Source organism: Phascolarctos cinereus, unplaced genomic scaffold (genome assembly GCF_003287225.1).
Source record: "Phascolarctos cinereus isolate Bilbo 61053 unplaced genomic scaffold, phaCin_HiC Scaffold_726;HRSCAF=1367, whole genome shotgun sequence".
Taxonomy (NCBI): Eukaryota; Metazoa; Chordata; class Mammalia; order Diprotodontia; family Phascolarctidae; genus Phascolarctos; species Phascolarctos cinereus.
Genome location: NW_027556098.1, coordinates 426,725,118 through 426,743,985, shown reverse-complemented (window position 1 = coordinate 426,743,985; position 18,868 = coordinate 426,725,118). Strand labels below are relative to the sequence as shown.

Sequence of the window (18,868 nt, the reverse complement as noted above, 5' to 3'; positions counted from 1 at the left end):
GACATTCAGGCCCTTTTTATGCCCCCTCGGGGACCCTGGACGTGAGCCCCCTAAGCTTTAAGCGGTGGGTCCCTGGGGTGTCAGGGACCAAGGGCCATGGTGAACATAAAGCCCTAACCATCTCTTTGTTGAGGCTGCAGGGCCAGGACTGAGCCAAGGCCAGTGAGAGCTCTGAGCCCGCCGCCCCGCCTCCTGGCCCCGCCCTCTCCCGCCCGCTCTTCCCCCCTCTGGTCCCTCCCCATCTCCTAGGTCCCGCCCCCACGATCAATGGTGAAGGCCCGGCCTCGCCTTGACTGTAGCCAATTGGAATAAGCGGTGGACCCCACGTGTGCCTCGACCCGCCCATCCGAGGAGAACACTGGCCCGAGCTTCAGTACGGACTACATTTCCCAGAATGCTGATGGCCATAACCGGAAGCGGCCTTCCCTGGAAATTCCCGGAGCGGTCCCGCCCCTCGGCCCTGTCCCAGGCTTTGGAGAAGCTCGCCGGAAGCTCTAGGACTGCTTGGCGCAGGCGCACTTTCACCCGGGGCCCCGATCGCCCTGGAGATGGGAGTTGTTAGAAGAGCCGTGGGGGCGGGGCGCGAGGGGGGGCGTGTCCCTGTTGTGGGTGTGAGCTGCTGGGTCCCCGCGAAGGTGGGAGGGGAGAGGACCCGGGGCGGAGCCTGGCTGGGCCGGGCTCCCTCTTCCTGCCCCACGTGGAACAAAGCTCTGCCCGCGCTCTGTCCTTGCCGGTCCCAGGTAGGTCGGCCCCAGCAGCCGTGCCTCGTGCCGGCTACCCTGCCTTCCGGGCTCCCTCCCTCCCCCCTGCTCCCCTCCTCTCTCTCCTCTTCTTCCTCCGCCCTGGTGCTCAGCGACCCCGCTTCCCGCTCCCCAGCACCTCCATGCTGCCGGGCTCTTCCCCCTCTGCAGGTTTACCGTTGGGGCTCATTTTGCCTTGGGGACCCAGGAGCCCTGCCTCCAGCACCCCGCAGGCTCTAGGGGTTCTGGGTCCCTGATCCCGCCCGCCTTTAGAGGTTGAGTTGTTCTCCCTTCCAACCCCCCGATAATGATCCAGAGTTCTGCCTGCCCTGAGGACCCAGCTTTGGATGCAGGACCCCCAGCTACTGCCTGGCCCCTCTGGTATAGACCCCCAGCTCCTGGGCTGCTTCCTTGTCAGATTCCAGGCACTAGCTCCCTGTGTCAGCTCTTCCTGGAATATTCCAAGCCTTACCTCTATCAGGGGGTCCCAGGAGTCCTCCCCAGCTCCCAGTTAGACCTCAGCACACAGGCATCCTGCGTTCCCAGGCTCGGTGTCCACCTGGAGCCCTCCTGTCTCTCCAGTGTCCCTGACCTCTGCCGGGAGCTGGGTTAGAATGTCTCCCAGCCCCTACCTGTGCTCTCTTCCCCCAGGCCTCCTGCTTCCCTGCCCCCTCTTCCAACAAAGCCCTCAGGGGGGTGAATCTCGGACTGGATTTCTCTCCCAGCCTCAGGCTGACCCTTGCCATTCCTGGTGGCTCCATTGCAGAGCCCTCCCCATCAGTCTGTTCTCTAGATAATGCGTGCGTGTGTGTGTCTGTGTGTCTGTGTTGGTTGGGGAGAGGGGAGGCAGGGCAGAGTACAAATTGTAGGGAGAGCTCTGATTCAGGAGCCATTGTGACTCTGTCTGGTTTCATCCCATCTGGGATACCAAGCCCCTTCTGCCTCCTGGGTCTCTGAAAGAGAATGGGGCAGGAGAGGGGAACAGAAGACAAGGAATAGGAGAGGTTGGGATCATCTCATTTCCAAGCCTGACCCTTCCTGTGGGCTGCATTCTCAGTCCCTCACCCCTGTAAATCCCTGCAGGCCAGCCTCCTACCCTGGGATCCTTCTCCCTCCCCAGCTCAGTGGGCAGAGGATCAAGGCCTGACCTAGCAGGGAGCCTGGAGCCAGAGGGAATGGCCCCTCGGAACCACAGACCCCCAGCCCAGGTGAGTGCACTCTACCCTCAGACTTGACCCATAGCAGCCAAGGAGGCCATTTCCAGAAACAAAGAGGATTGTCTAGGAGGCTGGCCATCCCTACCTATGGATTGTTTCTTTGTGAAAATATGCAGGAAATTCAAAACAGTAGTACTACCTGTTGTGAGACATGGCCTAAAGTGCAGTTTCCTCAGGTCTAAGCCCTGAGTTGAGTTTCACCTTTCTCAAAAATCCATGTCAGCACAGGCCACTCCCGCTTCCTGGGGAACCCATACAGCTAGTTCCCAAATATGGGTATGTTTGCTTCTATGGGCATTAGTTGCCGGATTTTGATGGTATGCATTGAGTACCCAGCCAATGGAGGAAAGAGGTGAGAGTGGGAGGGGGCATGGGTTAGGGCTATAAAACTTTGCTTCTCACAGCCAGCTGCCAACTCCCTGGCTGCCCCTACTTGAGCAGCCGCAAGGGCTGTGCCCTTTCTCCTGAGAAAGAATAAAGACCTTTTCTGATCTCTGATTCAGACTCCACACTCTTGATTTCAGTGGTCACTGTCCCAAACACTGTCAACCATTTCCCAAAGGTTTGGTCCAAAGAAACAAACAGAATCAGTTTCCCCCTTAACTGAAGGTTTATCCCAAGAACAAACAGGATCAGGCTGCTTATCTGTTCTCATTAAGCCAGACAATTCTGTGTGATGGAGTCAGAAAATCATTCTGAACTCTGAGTAAACAAGCTGAAGGAGACCCTTGATACAGGAGTACTTCCCTTGTTTGAGAGGATATAGGGAAAGGGCTGAGTTGGGGGAACTTTTCAAAGGCCTGGGAGTTTTCTTTTCACCTCAGTGTTGTTTTGGTTTACATTTCTCTTATTAGTTAGTGGTTTGGAGCATTTTTTATTTGTAATTTTTTTTTAAAATTTTAAATACATACAAAATAAGGAAAGAAAAAAGCATTGACATGTGCACAGCAGAACATGAGAGAGGATTCAAAATATACAGCAATAAATTTCCATTTCAAAAAAGCCTATGTGGTAAATACTACTCATTGTGTTCAGAGCTGTCTATCTTTTTTTTTTGCTGTCTTGTAAGTTTTCTTTTCTTCTCTGCTGTGCACTTTTGACATGCTTCTTTTTTTCCTCCTTCCCCACATGTCCCTGCCCCCCAGTCTTTGCCTCAGGCTAAAATTAAGTGTATATATATATATATATATATATATGTTTTGATATATAAATTTCCTCCCAACTGCTACATTGGGTGCATCCCATGAATGTTGTTAGGTTGTCTCCTTGTTGTCATTCTCTTTAAATTATTAATTATTTCTATAATTTGGTCTTGGATGCATTTATTCCTTAGGATTAGAAGAATAAATTTCCAATTAATTTTATCTCTCTCTTTTCACTGCCCTTTGTTGAATGTACTTTATATTGTGTTATGATCTGAATAGGATGCATTTTGTATTTGTACTTCTCTACATTTGATTGTGATGTTTTTATGCTCTAATCCATGGGCAGTTTTTCTGTGATTGCCATGTACTACTGAAAAAAACATATTCCTTTCTATTCTCATTCAGTTTTCTCCAAAGTCTAGTAATCTAACTTTTCTAAATTTTATTTACCTCCTTAACTTCTTTCTTGTTTATTTTTTATTTTTTTAGATTTGTCTGGTTCTGAGAGGGGAAGGTTGAGGTTCCTCACTAGTACAGTTTTATTGACTATTTCCTCCTGTAATTCGTTTAAGTTTTCTTTTCAAAACTTAGACGCTATACCCTTTGGTCAATATATGTTTAGTATTGGTATCATTTCACTGTGGCACCTTTCAGCCACAAATGGAAGACGTTCAGTTTCCTGGTTTATCTAGCTAAAACTTTTTGTTTTAGCTTCTCAGGAAATAAACTACATCTTCTCTTTTTCTTTCCTCTCTTATCAATAATCCTACATAAATCCTCCCAGCCATCACAGAATACACTGCACTTGACAGCTTCCAAAAACTCTTCACGATTTTTTTAATAATGTATTCCTTCTATCAGTTCTTAGAAGGCAGAAATTTCAGATCATCTTCTGTCTGTCTCTTCCACAGAACCTCCTACCTCACAGATAAAACACATACTTTGTCCTAGGTTCCATGGGGAGACATTCCATAGTAAGACTTTCCTCAACTTTATTCCAACTGACACTCCTCAAGGGTAACACCTTTGGGTAATCCCCCATGCCTGTGCCTCAGTTTCCTCTTCTTATGTGATCAGGGTTAGACTACAGGAATCCTGGAGTCTCTTTCAGCTCTAAATCTTGTGACTTTTGATGGTTTAGGAGCTGGTGACATTCCAGGATGTGGCTGTGGACTTCACCCAGGAGGAGTGGGGCCTCTTGGACCATCCTCAGAAGGAGTTGTACAAGGAGGTCATGCTGGAGAATGCCCAGAACCTGGTCTCCCTGGGTAAGAACACTTTCCCTGGCCACTCTGAGTCTGCAATCCAAGGGAACGTCTTCATTCCTTAGTGGGCTGGGTTTGGAGCATTTAATAATTACTAAAAGGGAAAAGTGCTGGTCTTGTGTATCCAAGAGACAGGGTCCCCTGCTGCCTGGTTTTCGTATAAAAGGTCAGTACACTGTGTGAAGAGAACCTGGAGGTTTCCTGGTTGCTCCTGAAGCTGTCTCTTACCAAGTCTAGGTAGCTTGAGGTCAAAGATCAGATCAGTGTTGAAGCATCTCAGGTGTGGAAGTAATCCCACATTATGTAGTTGAACCTCTCCCTGGACATGAATTTTGTCTGCCAAGTCTCTGGAAAGTGCCCGGGCCACTTTTCCTTGTGACCCCTTCCTCTTTGGGATGGCCCTACTGTATGGAACATTCTTCTTCAGAAGCCTCAACTTATAGCTCACATCCCCTATATATGCCTGCTATGGCAGGTTTGTCTTGAATCTTCCTTTCCAGTGCCCCCATTCCAGTAGAGATGGTGGGAAAGACAGGAAGGGAATAAGCCTTTCTATTCACCTGCTGTCCACCAGCTGTTGTGCTAAGTGCTTTCTTTACAATATTAGGTCTTTATGTGATATTGTTATCCCCATTTGACATTTCAGTAACCTGAAGCAAACAGAGTTAAGTGACTTTTGCAGAGACACACACCTAGTAACTGCCTGAGGCTGGATTTAAACCCTGGCATCTCTGACTCCAGCCCCAGGGCTCTCTCCACGGCACTCCCAGCTGTGTCTACTTTCCAGATAATTATTACTATGCAGTGAGTCTATCCTTCTATGAAGCAGGTGCACCAGGACTAAATTTTTTGATTCCTTATTGGCTCCACGATCTTCTTCCCCACCTCTCCCCAAAGCTCCCAAAAGTAAATGCTGTGGACACTTGGTTAAGGGGTCCTGGGAACCATTCTGTGCTCCTTGTTTGCAAGCCCCTGTCAATGCCGATAACAGACTGGCCAAGAGTCAGAATTTTTACTAATTAAGGTTCATTGAGTTCCCCAGCAGGAGAATCTCAGCAGAAGAGGCAAACACTCCCTGAATGAACAGTAACTATGTGTTTATAGGTTTCAGGCAGTGAGGCGGAGGGTGGGGAACAGGGCAAAAGCTGGTTCCTCCAGGCTGATTGGGCAGATCCTATTTTGGGTTACTTGCATTACAGGCATTGATGGGAGAATAAGCCAGATATGTGCAAATGTGATGGAGTGATTCTCAAAATGCAGTAGCTTTGTATGCACACTTTTCCCTAAAGGAAGCTAAATTACTAGTATTTCTCTACCCTCATCCCTGATTCCCCATGCCCAGGGCTGCCAGTTCCCAGAGAAGATTTGATGTCTTATTTTGAGGAAAAGGAAGCACCATGGCTCCTGGAGCATGAAGGCCTAAGGAGCTGTTATCCAGGTGAGTGAGGTGAAAGCGGGTGGATGAGAGCTGTGATTCCAAGAGTCTTCTAGGTGTGGTGGTGAAGCAAGTGCTAGAGTTGGGGACAGGAAAACCTGACCTGGAATTCTTTTTTAGACACTTCTTAGCAGTGGGATCCTGTACAAGTAAAGGAACCAGTGAGCCTCAGTTTCCCCATGTATATAACTGGGGAGTTGGGACACTTTAAGCTTTCTACCAGCGATAAATCTGTGATTCTATGAAAGCTCATTGTTTAGAATTTAGAGGCAGGGGCTCTTTTGAAAATGCAAAAAGGTGTTAGACTTTCCAATTTGAGATCTTTTTTAGACTTTCTTCAAGTTAATGAACATTTATTAAGTGCCAGCTATGTGCGAGACCCACAGTTAAGAATCCAAGATATAAGGAGATGCAAGGAACATCCCTCTTCTCTGGAGTTCAGAAACTTGGGAAGGGGGGAGGTTGGGGCAGATGACATACCAACAACCATGTAGAATTCTTCTATGGAGAGGAGCTCATTGAGTAGGGTCACTGGAAAGGCGTATTGTGGAAGGTGGGCTCTGGCTGGGGCTTCGGGAAGCCAGGGTGAGCATTCTGGGCACAGGGATGGTGAGGAAAGCCTGTGGAGTCAGGTGATGGAGTGTCCTGTTCACAGAAGAGAAGAATATAGCATGTTTGGTGGAGATATAAGGTGAAAGAAGACTGGAAGAGTGGGAGAGGGGTAGGTAAAGAAGGGGTAGGTGATTATCAGCCTTAGAGGGGATTTTATATTTGATCCTTTTCCTAGAGAGATATAGCAGGGTGTTGTGAACATGGTGACATGGTCAGTCAAAACTTTAGGAAGATGAAGTGGGTGGAGGAATGCCTGGAGTCGGGGGAGACTTGAGGCATCTGGGCCAAGCAACAGGTTCTGGCAGTACCTCAGGTGTGAGGTAATTGGAGCCTGAACCAAGACAGCAGCAGTGTTGGTAGAGATGGGGGTGAATGGGAGAGATGTTACCTAGGTGGAATCAGAGGACTTTTCAGTAGATTGAATATGGGGGTCAGGAGTGTGAATGTGTGAGAGTCAGTGAGGAGTGCATGACACCTCATTTGTGAATCAGCATTATTGAGAGGATGCCTTGTACAGCCTTAGGCAAGCAGGAAGAGGGGATGGGTGAGGGAAAAAGAATGAGTTTAGGTTGGACACAGTAGGATAACCAGGAGAGGAGTGTCACTAAAAGTGGGGGAGAGAGAGAGAGAGGGAGGGAGGGAGGGAGAGAGAGAGAGAGAGAGAGAGAGAGAGAGAGAGCGAGTGGAAAGGGTGATTGTGTGAAAGGCTGCAGAAAAGTCAAAAAAAGGGTGAGGATGAAGTAATGACCAGTTGATTTAGCAACTTTTGAGAGTTTTGCCAATTTTGGAGAGAAGTTTCCATTGAAGAATGAAACTGGGAGATAGAGTGCAGAATATTTCAGAGAAAGCAAAAGGAAGGAGTTGGACACAGCAGTTGTAAATGGGCATATCCAGCTGTTTAGTGATGACATGGAAGAAAGATATTAGAAAATATCTCTTGGATTGAATGGATCAAGAGATTGTATTTGGAGGATTAGAGAGAATAGGTATTATTTGTGGCAATAAGGAAGGAGACATTAGTGTTGAAGAGACTGGAAAATAGTGAAAAAAAGACGATGGTGGAGAGGCAGTATACCTGGAAGATGGTGTGATGGAATGGGATGATTTACACATGGAAAGGAGTTTCTTTTAGGAAGCAGAAGGAGGATGCTTTTCTCTGATAGTGGTGTCATAAAGGAGAAAAAGGCACTTGATTCATGGGAGATGAAGATAAGATAGCACTTGTTAAGTATCCAATTTTTTCAATGAAATAGAAGGCAAATTTCCTTGTTGAGTAGGTGAGTGGTGGGTGTAGAGAGTGGGAGCAAGAACTAAGGGAGGGTTGTGGAAGAATAAAACGAATTAAAAAAGCTGCTGTGGTGAATGAAAGAGGGAGTCAGTCATGTGATTGTTCAGTCATTTCAGTCGTTTCTGACTCTTCATGACCCAGTTTGGGGTTTTCTTGATAAAGATACTGGAGTGGTTTGCCATTTCCTTTTCAAGCTCATTTCATACATGAGTTAACTGAGGGCAGAAGGCCTGAGTGACTTGCCCAGGGTCACACAGCTAGTAAGTGTCTGTGGCTGGATTTGAACTCAAGACTTCCTGACCAGTACTCTATCCACTGCACCATGTAGCTGCCCAAGGGAGTCAGTTAGGAGATGTCAAAGGATGGCCTTGCCACTGTGAGGGCCACACTAAGATTATGTAGCCTGAATGTGAAGTGGATCCAGGAATCCTGGGTCTAGTATCTAAATAGTCACAAAGTAGAATTAGCCCAAGGCTATGGTTTACATAAACCATCAACCTGTGTCACTCCCCTGGTCTCTGAGGCTCAATATTTGGCCAATTCTTGGTGAATCATTGAGTTGACAGTCACTCTCAGTTTAGGGTAGTGGCAAGTGGAAACTCCCAGGAGTCTAGGAAGAAGTCTGTGTGATTTTCACTGTAGGTCTGCTCAGTTTGCAACATGGTTAGAACTAGACAAAACGGCCACTCAGTATAGCAGATAAAGTACAGAAAAGAGGCAGAAACAGGCCTGAAACCAGAACCTGCATTTGCCAACTAAGAGAGAGACCAGAATACAGTGCTTGAGATAGAGCCTGGGGCCTGGTGTCAGCCCTGGGCCGAGTCATCAGTCAGTAAGCATGGATGAAGCACCTGCACTTTTCTACACAGCTCGTTAAGCTGTAGGAAAGGGAAAAGCCAGTCCCTGTTGTCAAGGAGCTGCAAACATGGCCTGCAAACATGGAAGTGTTTGAGAAGAAGCAACAGATGAGGAGCCTCACTCTTAGCTGGTTCTGGTAAATGAGAGTGTTTGGGAATGGAGATACATGTAAATCAATGGGATATGAGGCACTCAAGGAGTGTGGCTAGTAACAGTTTAAGGAGGAGACTCAAATTGAGGAGGAAAGAGTCAAAGTCAAAACAAGAATGAGAAAAATTTCAGGCACACCTCAGTGACATTCTAGGTTCGGTTCTAATGGACCACAGTAAAGTGAATATTGCAATCAATTAAGTCACATGAATTTTGCAGTTTCTCAGTGTATATAAAAGTTATATTTCTATATACTGTTGTCTATTATGTGTGCAATACTGTTGTCTAAAATGTACATACTGGGGGCAGGTAGGTGGTGCAGTGGATAGAGCAACAGTCCTGAAGTCAGGAGGACCTGAGTTTAAATCTGGCCTCAGACCAAACACTTGACATTTACTAGCTGTGTGTAACTGGGAAAGTCACTGAACCGCAATTGCCAAAAAATAATAATAATAAAAATGTATGTACTGAAACTTAAAAATGCTTCATTGCAAATAAAAGCTATCTGTCATCTGAGCCTTTAGTGAATCATAATCTTGTTGCTGATGGTGACTCTAGACAGGTGTTGATGGCTGCTGACTGATCAGGATGGGGGTTGCTCACAGTTGGCAGTAGCTGCAGCAATTTCTCAAAACCAGGCTACAGTGAAGTTTGCCACATTGATTGACTCTTCTTTTCACTTCAACTTAAAGTCCATTGTAGGGTTATTAACTGGCCTAATTTGAGTACTTTTGTATCTCAGGGAATAGGAAGACCTGAAGAGAGAACAAGTCAACATACAATAATAAAATATTTTTTCTTAAAAAAAAACAACAAAGAAAAGTGGAATAGAGAAAGGCCATCTAGTATGGTTGACAGAGCATGCCCACTTACAGGTTGTGTGTTCTATCCTCTGTTACACAGACTTTGGGCAGGTCACCCAGCCATTCTGAGCTCCTGGCCTGAGCTGTTAATGTAGTGAGAATGCTGGGTCTGCCAGTGTCATAGGGCTTTGTGAGGATCCAGTGTGATTGTGTGTGAAGCTCTTTGTAAATGAAGCATCCCTCAGATGTGAACTACTGCAATTTTCAAATGACTGATGCTGACTTTGAACTTTGTAGAGTTTTGTCTCAGCCTGGGGAAGTAGGATGTATATCCTGGTTTCTCGGTTGTTTATTTTCTGGCAATGGAGGGAAGGAATTTTAATTTTATGTGTGTACACGTGTCTTTATATATGTTCTATTGTTTCTTGCAGAAGGAGAGATTAGATCTGAAATGAAAGAAACTACTGCAAAGTTAAGCATTTCTGTGAAAGAGACTCAACAGGAAAGTTTCATGATGGATGGTCCTTGTGACTTCAGTGGGAGACAAATCTGTGCTGCATTTTACAGGATCCACAGAAGAGGAAAACGTTATGATTGTCATCATTGTGGGAAAGTATTGAGTCAACAGTCATCCTTTATTTACCATCAAAAAATTAATCCTGGAGTGAAACCACATGAGTGTCATGAATGTGGTAAAGCTTTTAATGAATACTCATCCTTCATTATACATCAGAAAATTCACATTGGCAGGACACCTTATGCATGTAATCAGTGTGGAAAGGCTTTCACAAAGAGTTCCAGCCTTATTATACATCAGAGAATTCACACTGGAGAGAAGCCTTATGAATGTAATAAGTGTGGAAAGGCTTTCAGGCGTAAAAGTGATCTTACTCTACATCAGAGAAAACACACTGGAGAGAAACCTTATGAATGTAATCAGTGTGGAAAGGCTTTCACACAGAATTCCCACCTTATTATACACAGAGAATTCACACTGGAGAGAAACCTTATGAATGTAATCACTGTGGAAAAGCTTTCACACAGAGCTACAACCTTATTCAACATCAAAGACTCCACACTGGAGAGAAACCTTATGAATGTAATCAGTGTGGAAAGGCTTTCAGGTGTAAAAATAATCTTACTCTACATCAGAGAAAACACACTGGAGAGAAACATTATGAATGTAATCAATGTGGAAAGGCTTTCACACAGAATTTCCACCGTATTATACATCAGAGAATTCACACTGGAGAGAAACCTTATGAGTGTAATCAGTGTGGAAAGGCTTTCACACGGAACTCCAAACTTACTCAACATCAAAGACTGCATACTGGAGAGAAACCTTATGAATGTAATCAGTGTGGAAAGGCTTTCACACAGAGGTACACACTTACAAAACATCAAAGACTACATACTGGAGAGAAACCTTATGAATGTAATCAGTGTGGAAAGGCTTTCACACAGAGCTACAACCTTATTCAACATCAAAGACTCCACACTGGAGAGAAACCTTATGAATGTAATCAGTGTGGAAAGACTTTCACACAGAACTCCAAACTTACTCAACATCAAAGACTCCACACTGGAGAGAAACCTTATGAATGTGATCAGTGTGGAAAGGCTTTCAGGCGTAAAAGTGATCTTACTCTACATCACAGAAAACACACTGGAGAGAAACCTTATGAATGTAATCAGTGTGGGAAGGCTTTCAGGTGTAAAAGTGATCTTACTCCACATCAGAGAATGCACACTGGAGAGAAACCTTATAAATGTAATCAGTGTGGAAAGGCATTCACACTCAATTCCCACCTTATTATACATCAGAGAATTCATACTGGAGAGAAACCTTATGAATGTAATCAGTGTGGAAAGGCTTTCACACAGAGCTACCACCTTATTCAACATCAAAGACTCCACACTGGAGAGAAACCTTATGAATGTAATAAGTGTGAAAAGACTTTCACACAGAGCTCCAATCTTATTAACCATCAGAGAATTCACACTGCAGAGAAACCTTATGAATGTAATCAGTGTGGAAAGGCTTTCACACATAGCTCTAACCTTATTCAACATCAAAGACTCCATAGTGGCCAGAAACCTTATGAATGCAATGGTATATAGAGCTTGTTAGAATCCAGAAAATTCGTCTTAGGAACAAGCCCTCCAAGGACTCATCGTGGGAATGCCTTCAGCAGAGATCTCCTGTTCCTTTACATCACGGATTCATGGTGGAGAGAAGACTTATGAACGTGCTTAATGAGGACCTGCCTTTGTTGGAAGATGCAGGTCACTCAACATCACAATATTCACACTGGAAGCAATCCTTATAAAAGCAATAATTGTGGGAAGGTCTTCACCTTGAGCTCATACGTGTTTGTATATTGGAGAAATCTTCCTGGAGGTAAATCTTATCGATATGATTAATGACAGAAGACTTTTGCCTGCTGCACAGACTTCATGGGACATCACAAATCTCTTATCTCTCCTTGCTATTTTCTGGAATTCTGCATTCATTTGGGTATATCTTTTCCCTTTTCCTTTCCTTCTTTCCTTAGCTCTTTGTAAGGCCGTATGAGACAGCCATTTTGCTTTCTTGCTCTTCCTTTTCTTTGAAATATTTTTTGTTGCTGCTTTCTGTACAGTATTGCAAACCTCTGTCCACAATTCTTCAGGCACTCTATCAGATCTAATCCCTAAATCTATTCATCATTTCTACTTCATATCGGTAAGCAATGTTGTTTAGGGCATAGCTGTAGGGTCTGATGGCTTTCCTTATTTTCTTTGATTTGAGTCTGAATTTTGCAATTAGAACCTCAGGTTCTGAGCCTCAGCTCCACGGCATGTTTTGACTGACTGTATAGAACTTCACCTCATCTGCCTTTTTTCCCTAGAAAATGTGTTCATTTTTCGTAGAACTGAGCAGCTTTGGGTACTTTGGAATTAGTCATTGGGAGATAGACTTGTTAGTGTGACGTTGAATGGTTTGCTTTAGATTTCAACAGTATTTGATTATACCTTGATAAAGTCTTGCTGAAGATAAACTTTATGGATCTAATTAACAAGATTAGGTCTCTTGTTCAAGACCTCCTTAGGTTTCCCAGTAGGAGACCTCATTAAACATCCAAAATTACTTACTGTGAATAAACCCCTACAAATGTCATGGCTTTCCTCCCTGAAATCCTGATGTTTCCCATTGCTCTACGATAATATTCCTTTGAATTCCTGTACTGTAGTTTATTTAGCTATTCAACAATTGATGGTTACTCACTTGATATCTTGTTTGTTGGCACAAAAAGTTGTGGTATAAATATTTTGGTAACTGACTGCAATCCCTCTAGAGTGTTACAATTGTAGCTGGGCAAAGTGATTTTCTATGTAAAATAATTTGGAAAATATATTCAACTGAATTGTCATTTGATTGGAAAGTAGTTTTTGTTTAAATCTGTTTTGTCAGAACAATAAGATTTGTTTAAAATCTGTAACATTGCTTTTGTTATAATTTGCTTCAAAGTTTTCTTTCATTTTGATTTTTGGAAATTATCTGACAACCAAAGTCGTTAATTTTTAAAATGATACCTAGAGGGTGATACAATTGTACTGTTAAGAAATCAACTTCTCTTGATCTGGACACTGTGAAATGATGAATTAAATTGTTAGAGAATGTGGTTATAGTGTTTTAAAAGTGCTTTTAGTTCATTGAATAGATTTGGCTTTGAAAAGAACAATCAGAATAACTTACTGTTTGGGAAAAGTAGAACAGACTTAAAAGTTCTGCTCATCCTGGAAGTTCTTAGGGGACCAGCCAAGTGCTTTGGGACCTTCTTTTAGGACCAGTTCATAAAGTCTTGTCAGCCCTGGGAGAGAAGTTGCTTAAATATGACGTTGCCTAATTCTAAAGTAATGAAGTGCTTTACTGAGTCATTAAGACGTCTAGGAGGGAAAGTCGGGTTGAGGGAGGGGAAACTTACAAGTTTGTTTCTCATATATGAGTTTTATTAGAATGTATTTGGCTATTGGTTACAAAACTGATGAAATTTCACCTAGAGTAAAGTGTTTGGCAGTTATGTTTTTGACCAAGCTCTGGCTTAACAGATTCCAGCTTGGATTCAAAGTATTGCCCCTTCCTTGTGTAGATTAATATTGTTAGATCTTGGAATGCAGAAAATAAGAGAATGGCTCCAATCCCCATGACTGGGGACTCACTCATGGCACTTCAACAAGCAATGATTATGTGCTAAGTGCTGGGGTGCAAAGCAAGGTGATGCAGCCCCTGCCCTCAAGGAGCTCACATTCCAAAGGGTTTTGGTCAAGTAATTAAGTCAACAAGCTTTTGTTAACATCTGGTTTGGTCTAAGCAACTAGTAGGCTCTTGGAATTCCAAGAATAAATAAGGAAAATTGGAGGCAATTTGCAGACAACTTCATATAGATACATACATACATACTTACTAGGAGATCTAATGGATAGAGTACACAGGAAGACCTGAGATCAAATCTGGTCTCAGACAGTAGCTAGTTTGCCTCAGTTTTTTCAACTGTAAAATGGACTTAATGGGGCCCACGTATCAGGATTGTTGGGATCTGATGAGTTAATGTTTGTGAAGTGCTTGTGGCTGGCACAAAGCAGGCACTTTTAAAAGTTTCTTTCCTTATTTCCTAAATGCAAGGTAAATTGCAGGAAATCACACAGAGACAGTGGACCAAGGAAGGCTTCTTGAAGGAAGCCAGTGAAACAACGAGTCTGAGACAAGGAGGGACAGCTTTGAAGGCATGGTGGGGAGGGGCAGTGGTGGAAACCAGTGAACATGCAGTGTCAATGGGGGCATCTCCACCATGGCAGAGTAAAGGCAGGGAGTCACCTGAACTCTCCCCTAAATCCTTACAAATACCTCTAAAAAGATTACTCTAAACAAATACTAGAGTAGCAGAACCCGCAAAAAGATGGAGTGAAAAAAATTTCTCACCCAAGAGAACCTGGAAAGTCGACAGGAAAGGTCTGTTGCACCAGACTGAGAGAGTCACACAGGCCAGGCTAACACAGAGCACACCCCAGCAATCCTGGAGCAGGCCTCAGGGTGCCTGAATTAGACGTTTCCAGACCTGTCAGCCCACAGATGCCAAAGACAACTTAGAAAGTCAGCAGGAAAGGTCTGTCACATCTGGGTCAGCATGAGTGCAGCACAGCCCTGGCCACAGCAAAGTAGGAGCAGGTGTTGAGAGGGAGTGAATCAGCAGGGGTAGTGGCAGTGGCTGCTTCTTGAATTCTCAGCCTACAGACAGTAAGGGGGGTGGAATAACTGGTCAGAAGGAGATGACAGGGTTCTCTTTACTAGCACTGGGGCAGGACTGTGTTGCTTTGCCCACACTTGCTTCTGGATTGGAATCCCAGGTGAGGATGAGCACTAGCATAAACAGAGCTTGAATCTACAATGGAGAAGACACCCACCTCATGGTTCCAAGAAAGAAGAGTGCTTGTGGTCACTCACAAACCAGAGTATAGGCCAGGAGAGTAGTAAACTCCTCCCCTTAGATCGTACCACCTTGGAAGAACCCAAAATTCACAGGTCCCTAGAAGTATCTCTGAAAAGAGCTGCACAAAAGCCCTGAAACTTTGGACAGTATACCTTCCACACTGGAAGCAGAGCCACACCTTAAAGAGGTAAAAAGTCAAGAAATAGGCTGAGAAAATGAACAATTAGTGGGGGAAAAGATTCTGACCACAGAAACTTACTTTGATGACAAAGAAGATCAAAACACTCAACAAAGTCAAAGGTCCTACATCCAAAGCCTCCAGAAAAATATGAATTAAGTCCTCAGTGCAGGGTCCTTGACTTCCTACAAGACAGAGCCTTTTAGTGCACCAACTAAGAAATCTCAAGGCAGCCTTTCTAGTCCACCAGATACTGACTCTGATGTAGGCTCATGCCTCCTGCCACTTCCCGTGTTTCCCTTTGTGGTCACAGGCACATATTATCATCTTTATGTGTTCAGTTTCCCAACAACTTCCTATGGAAAATCAAGGGAAGTGGGTCATGGTTGCTGTGAGCGACTTTGAAGAGCAAGAGTCCTTTGGAGAAACTTCATCCAGGTGTCACCATGGTGAGACCTCCAAATCAGGAGTGCAGCAGAGTTGCTCAATCTCATCTTGTTCAATCTTTCCTTGTCTCCTTTGCCTCCAGGGAAGTAGTAGAAAGCCAGCATTGCATCATGGTTGGATTTAAGCCTACAGATGTGCCTGCAACAGCCACCATAAACTTTGTTGGGGACTGGCACCGCTGCCTGCATCACTGACCTCATTACCTTCCCCCTGGACACAGCCAAAGTCCGGCTGCAGATTCGGGGAGAGAGCTAGGGAGCTATCTGAAGCTTCCTCTGCTACTGCCCAGCATGGGGTGTCATAGGCACCATTCTCACCATGGTGAAGACTGAAGGTCCTGGCTCTGGCAACCTGTACAATGACTTTTGCCTCTGTCTTCATTGGCCTCTATGTCTCTGTCAAGCAGTTCTACACGAAGGAATCTGAGCATGCAGGCATTGGGAGCCACCTCCTGGCAGGCTGCATCACAGGAGCACTGGCAGTGGGTATACCCCAACTCACAGATGTGACAAAGGTACATTTCCAGGCCCAGGCTCATGCAGGTGGCAGCCAGAGATACCAAGGCATAATGGATGCCTATGAAGCTATCACCTGAGTGGACGGACTTTTGGGCCTATAGAATGTAACATCACCCAGTATTGCTTGCAATGCTATTGTCAGATGTGCTGAGCTGGTGATCTATGATCTTATCAAAGGTGCCCTCCTGAAGGCCCATGTCATGACTGATGACCTTCCATGCTACTTCCCATCAGCCTTTGGGGCTGGCTTCTGCACCACCATCATTGCTTCGCCGTGCATGTGGTGAAGATGAGATACATGAACTCTGCCGTGGCCAGTATGCCAGTACTGGCCAGTGTGCCCTCACCATGCCTCAGAAGGAGGGACCCCAAGCCTTCTACAAAGGGTTGATACCTTCCTCTGCTTGGGCCTCTGGAATGTAGTGATGTTTGTCTCCTATGAGCAACTGAAATGGCCCTGATGGCTGCTCACACTTCCTGGGAAGTTCCTTCCTGAGCCCTCTCGTGCTAGCTATCTGCCTTATACCCTTCCCCTTTGAGTCCAGACCCCATCCTGCCTCTCCTCTGCCATTTCCCCCCTATTCCTCTCCTCCCCTGTCTTAGTTTTCAAGGAGCCTCCTACAAATTCCCCCCCCCCCACTTAGAGTTAGTGCCATTTAAACCTTCTCCAGCCCACTTCTCTGCCCATTGCATCCTCACTCAATCCTTAAGCTCCTTAGTCCTAATAAAGCCAGACCAGAACCCTCTCCCCCCTCCAAAAAAAGAAAAATATGAATTGGTCTCAAGCCATGGAAAAGCTCAAAAAGGATTTTGAAATCAAGGAAGAGAGATAGAGGTAAAATTAGGAAGGGAAATGAGTGATGGAGAGAATCATGAAAAATGAATCAACAGCTTGGTAAAGGAGACCCCAACAAATACTGAAGAAAATAACACTTTAAAAATAGACTAGAACAAATGGCAAAAGAGGTCCAAAAGCCAGTGAGGAGAAGAATGCTTTAAAAAGCAGAATTACACCAGATGAAAAAGGAGGTCAAAAGATCCCAGAGAAAATATTTCCTTAAAAATTAGAATGGAGCAAATGGAAACTAATGAATTTATGAGAAATCAAGAAATCATAAAATAAACCAAAAGAATGAAAAAAGTAGAAGACAATGTGGACCTGGAAAATAGATTCAGGAGAGATAACTTTAAAATTATTGGAGTCCTTGAAAGCCATGATTTAAAAAAAAAAGAGCATAGAGGTAATCTTTCAAGAAATTATCAAGGAAAACTTCCCTGATATTCTAGAACAAGAGGACAAAATAAAAATGAAAGAATCCACCAATCACCTCCTGAAAGAGATCCCCAAATGAGAACTAATAGCAATTTTATAGCCAAATTGCAGAATTTCCAGATCAAGGAGAAATATTGCAAGGATCCAGTAAGAAACAATTCAAGTATTGTGAAGACCAATCAAGACAACACAAGATTTAACAGCTTCTACGGTAAAGGATTGGAGGGCTTGGGATATGATATTGGAGAATAAAGGAGCTAAGACTGCAATCAAGAATCACCTACCCAGCAAAACTGAGTACAATCCAGGAGGGGGAAAAAGGACATTCCATGGGATAGAGGAATTTCATACATTTTTGAGGAAAGACTGGAGCTGAATAGAAAATTTGACTTTAAATACACAGACTCAAAGTATGAAGAGGTAAACAGGAAAGAGCAATCATAAGGGACCTATTAAAGTTAAAATGTTTACATTCCTACATGGAAAGATTTGTAACTAATAAGAGCTTTCTCATTATTAGGGTGGTTAGAAGGAGTATGTATAGATAGTGGGCAGAGGTATGAGTTCCATATGAAGGGATGATATCTAAAAATAAAATTAAGGGGTGAAAGAGAGGAATGTACTGGGAGAAAGAGAAAGGCAGAGGTAGAATGGGTAAATTATCTCACATAAAAGAGGCAAGAAAAAGTTTTTATAGTGTAGGGGAAAGGGAGGAGGTGAGAGGAACGTCACTCATCAGAATTGGCTCAAAGTGGGTATAACATACACATTCAATTGGCTATAGATATCCAACTTAGCCTACAGGAAAGTAGAGGGGAAAGGGATAAGAGGAAGGGGTAGTGGTGATAGAAGGGAGGGCAGATTGGAGAGGGTAGTCAGAAGCAAAACACTTTTGAGAAGGGACAGGGTGAAAGAAGAAAGAGAACAGAATAAATGAGGGAAGTGATATAAGATGGAGGGAAATATAGTTAGTCTTTCACAATGTAAGTATTATGGAAGTGTTTTGCATGACTCTACATGTATAATCTATATGGAATTGCTTGCCTTCTCAATGAGGAGGTGTGGGGAGGGAGGAAGGGAGAGAATTCAGGAAGTTTTAAAAATGTATGTTAAAATTGTTTTTACAGGTAACTGGGGAAAAATGAAATACTAATAAGAATAACATGAAAAGAAATGCAGAGTCAGGAGCAGGAGAGTCACATGTGACAAACAAGAGGCCTATGTTACTGGATGCTGAATACGTGGAGAGACCAAGGTGAGTGACATCTGGAGAACTAGTGTCTGGAGAGAAATAGGTCTTGTCTGAGTCCACATGGTGGGTAACTGCTGTCAGAGACATATTGCCCACAAGGCAGAAATGATAGAGGTAAAAACTTAGGCTTTAGTATAATGCTCTTGTATAGGCTCAGGCCTCAGAGAAAACCTAAACAGTCCTGAGGATTCTAACAAGGCTTCTTATAGGCAGAAC

At 44.1% G+C, this 18,868-nt stretch overlaps 1 protein-coding gene and 1 pseudogene across 1 annotated transcript; both read left to right on the top strand.

Moving 5' to 3' along the window:
• The first annotated feature begins 478 nt into the window (after positions 1-478).
• LOC110197765 (uncharacterized) lies at positions 479-13,178 on the top strand. Its single transcript, XM_020971821.2, is given in 6 exon segments — positions 479-740; positions 1,824-1,948; positions 4,244-4,370; positions 5,710-5,805; positions 9,945-10,493; positions 10,496-13,178. Coding segments are annotated over 5 exon segments (1,944 nt in total). The 5' UTR covers positions 479-740; positions 1,824-1,915; the 3' UTR covers positions 11,635-13,178.
• Positions 13,179-15,517: 2,339 nt separating this feature from the next.
• LOC110197788 (dicarboxylate carrier SLC25A8-like) lies at positions 15,518-16,872 on the top strand (annotated as a pseudogene).
• Positions 16,873-18,868: the final 1,996 nt, after the last annotated feature.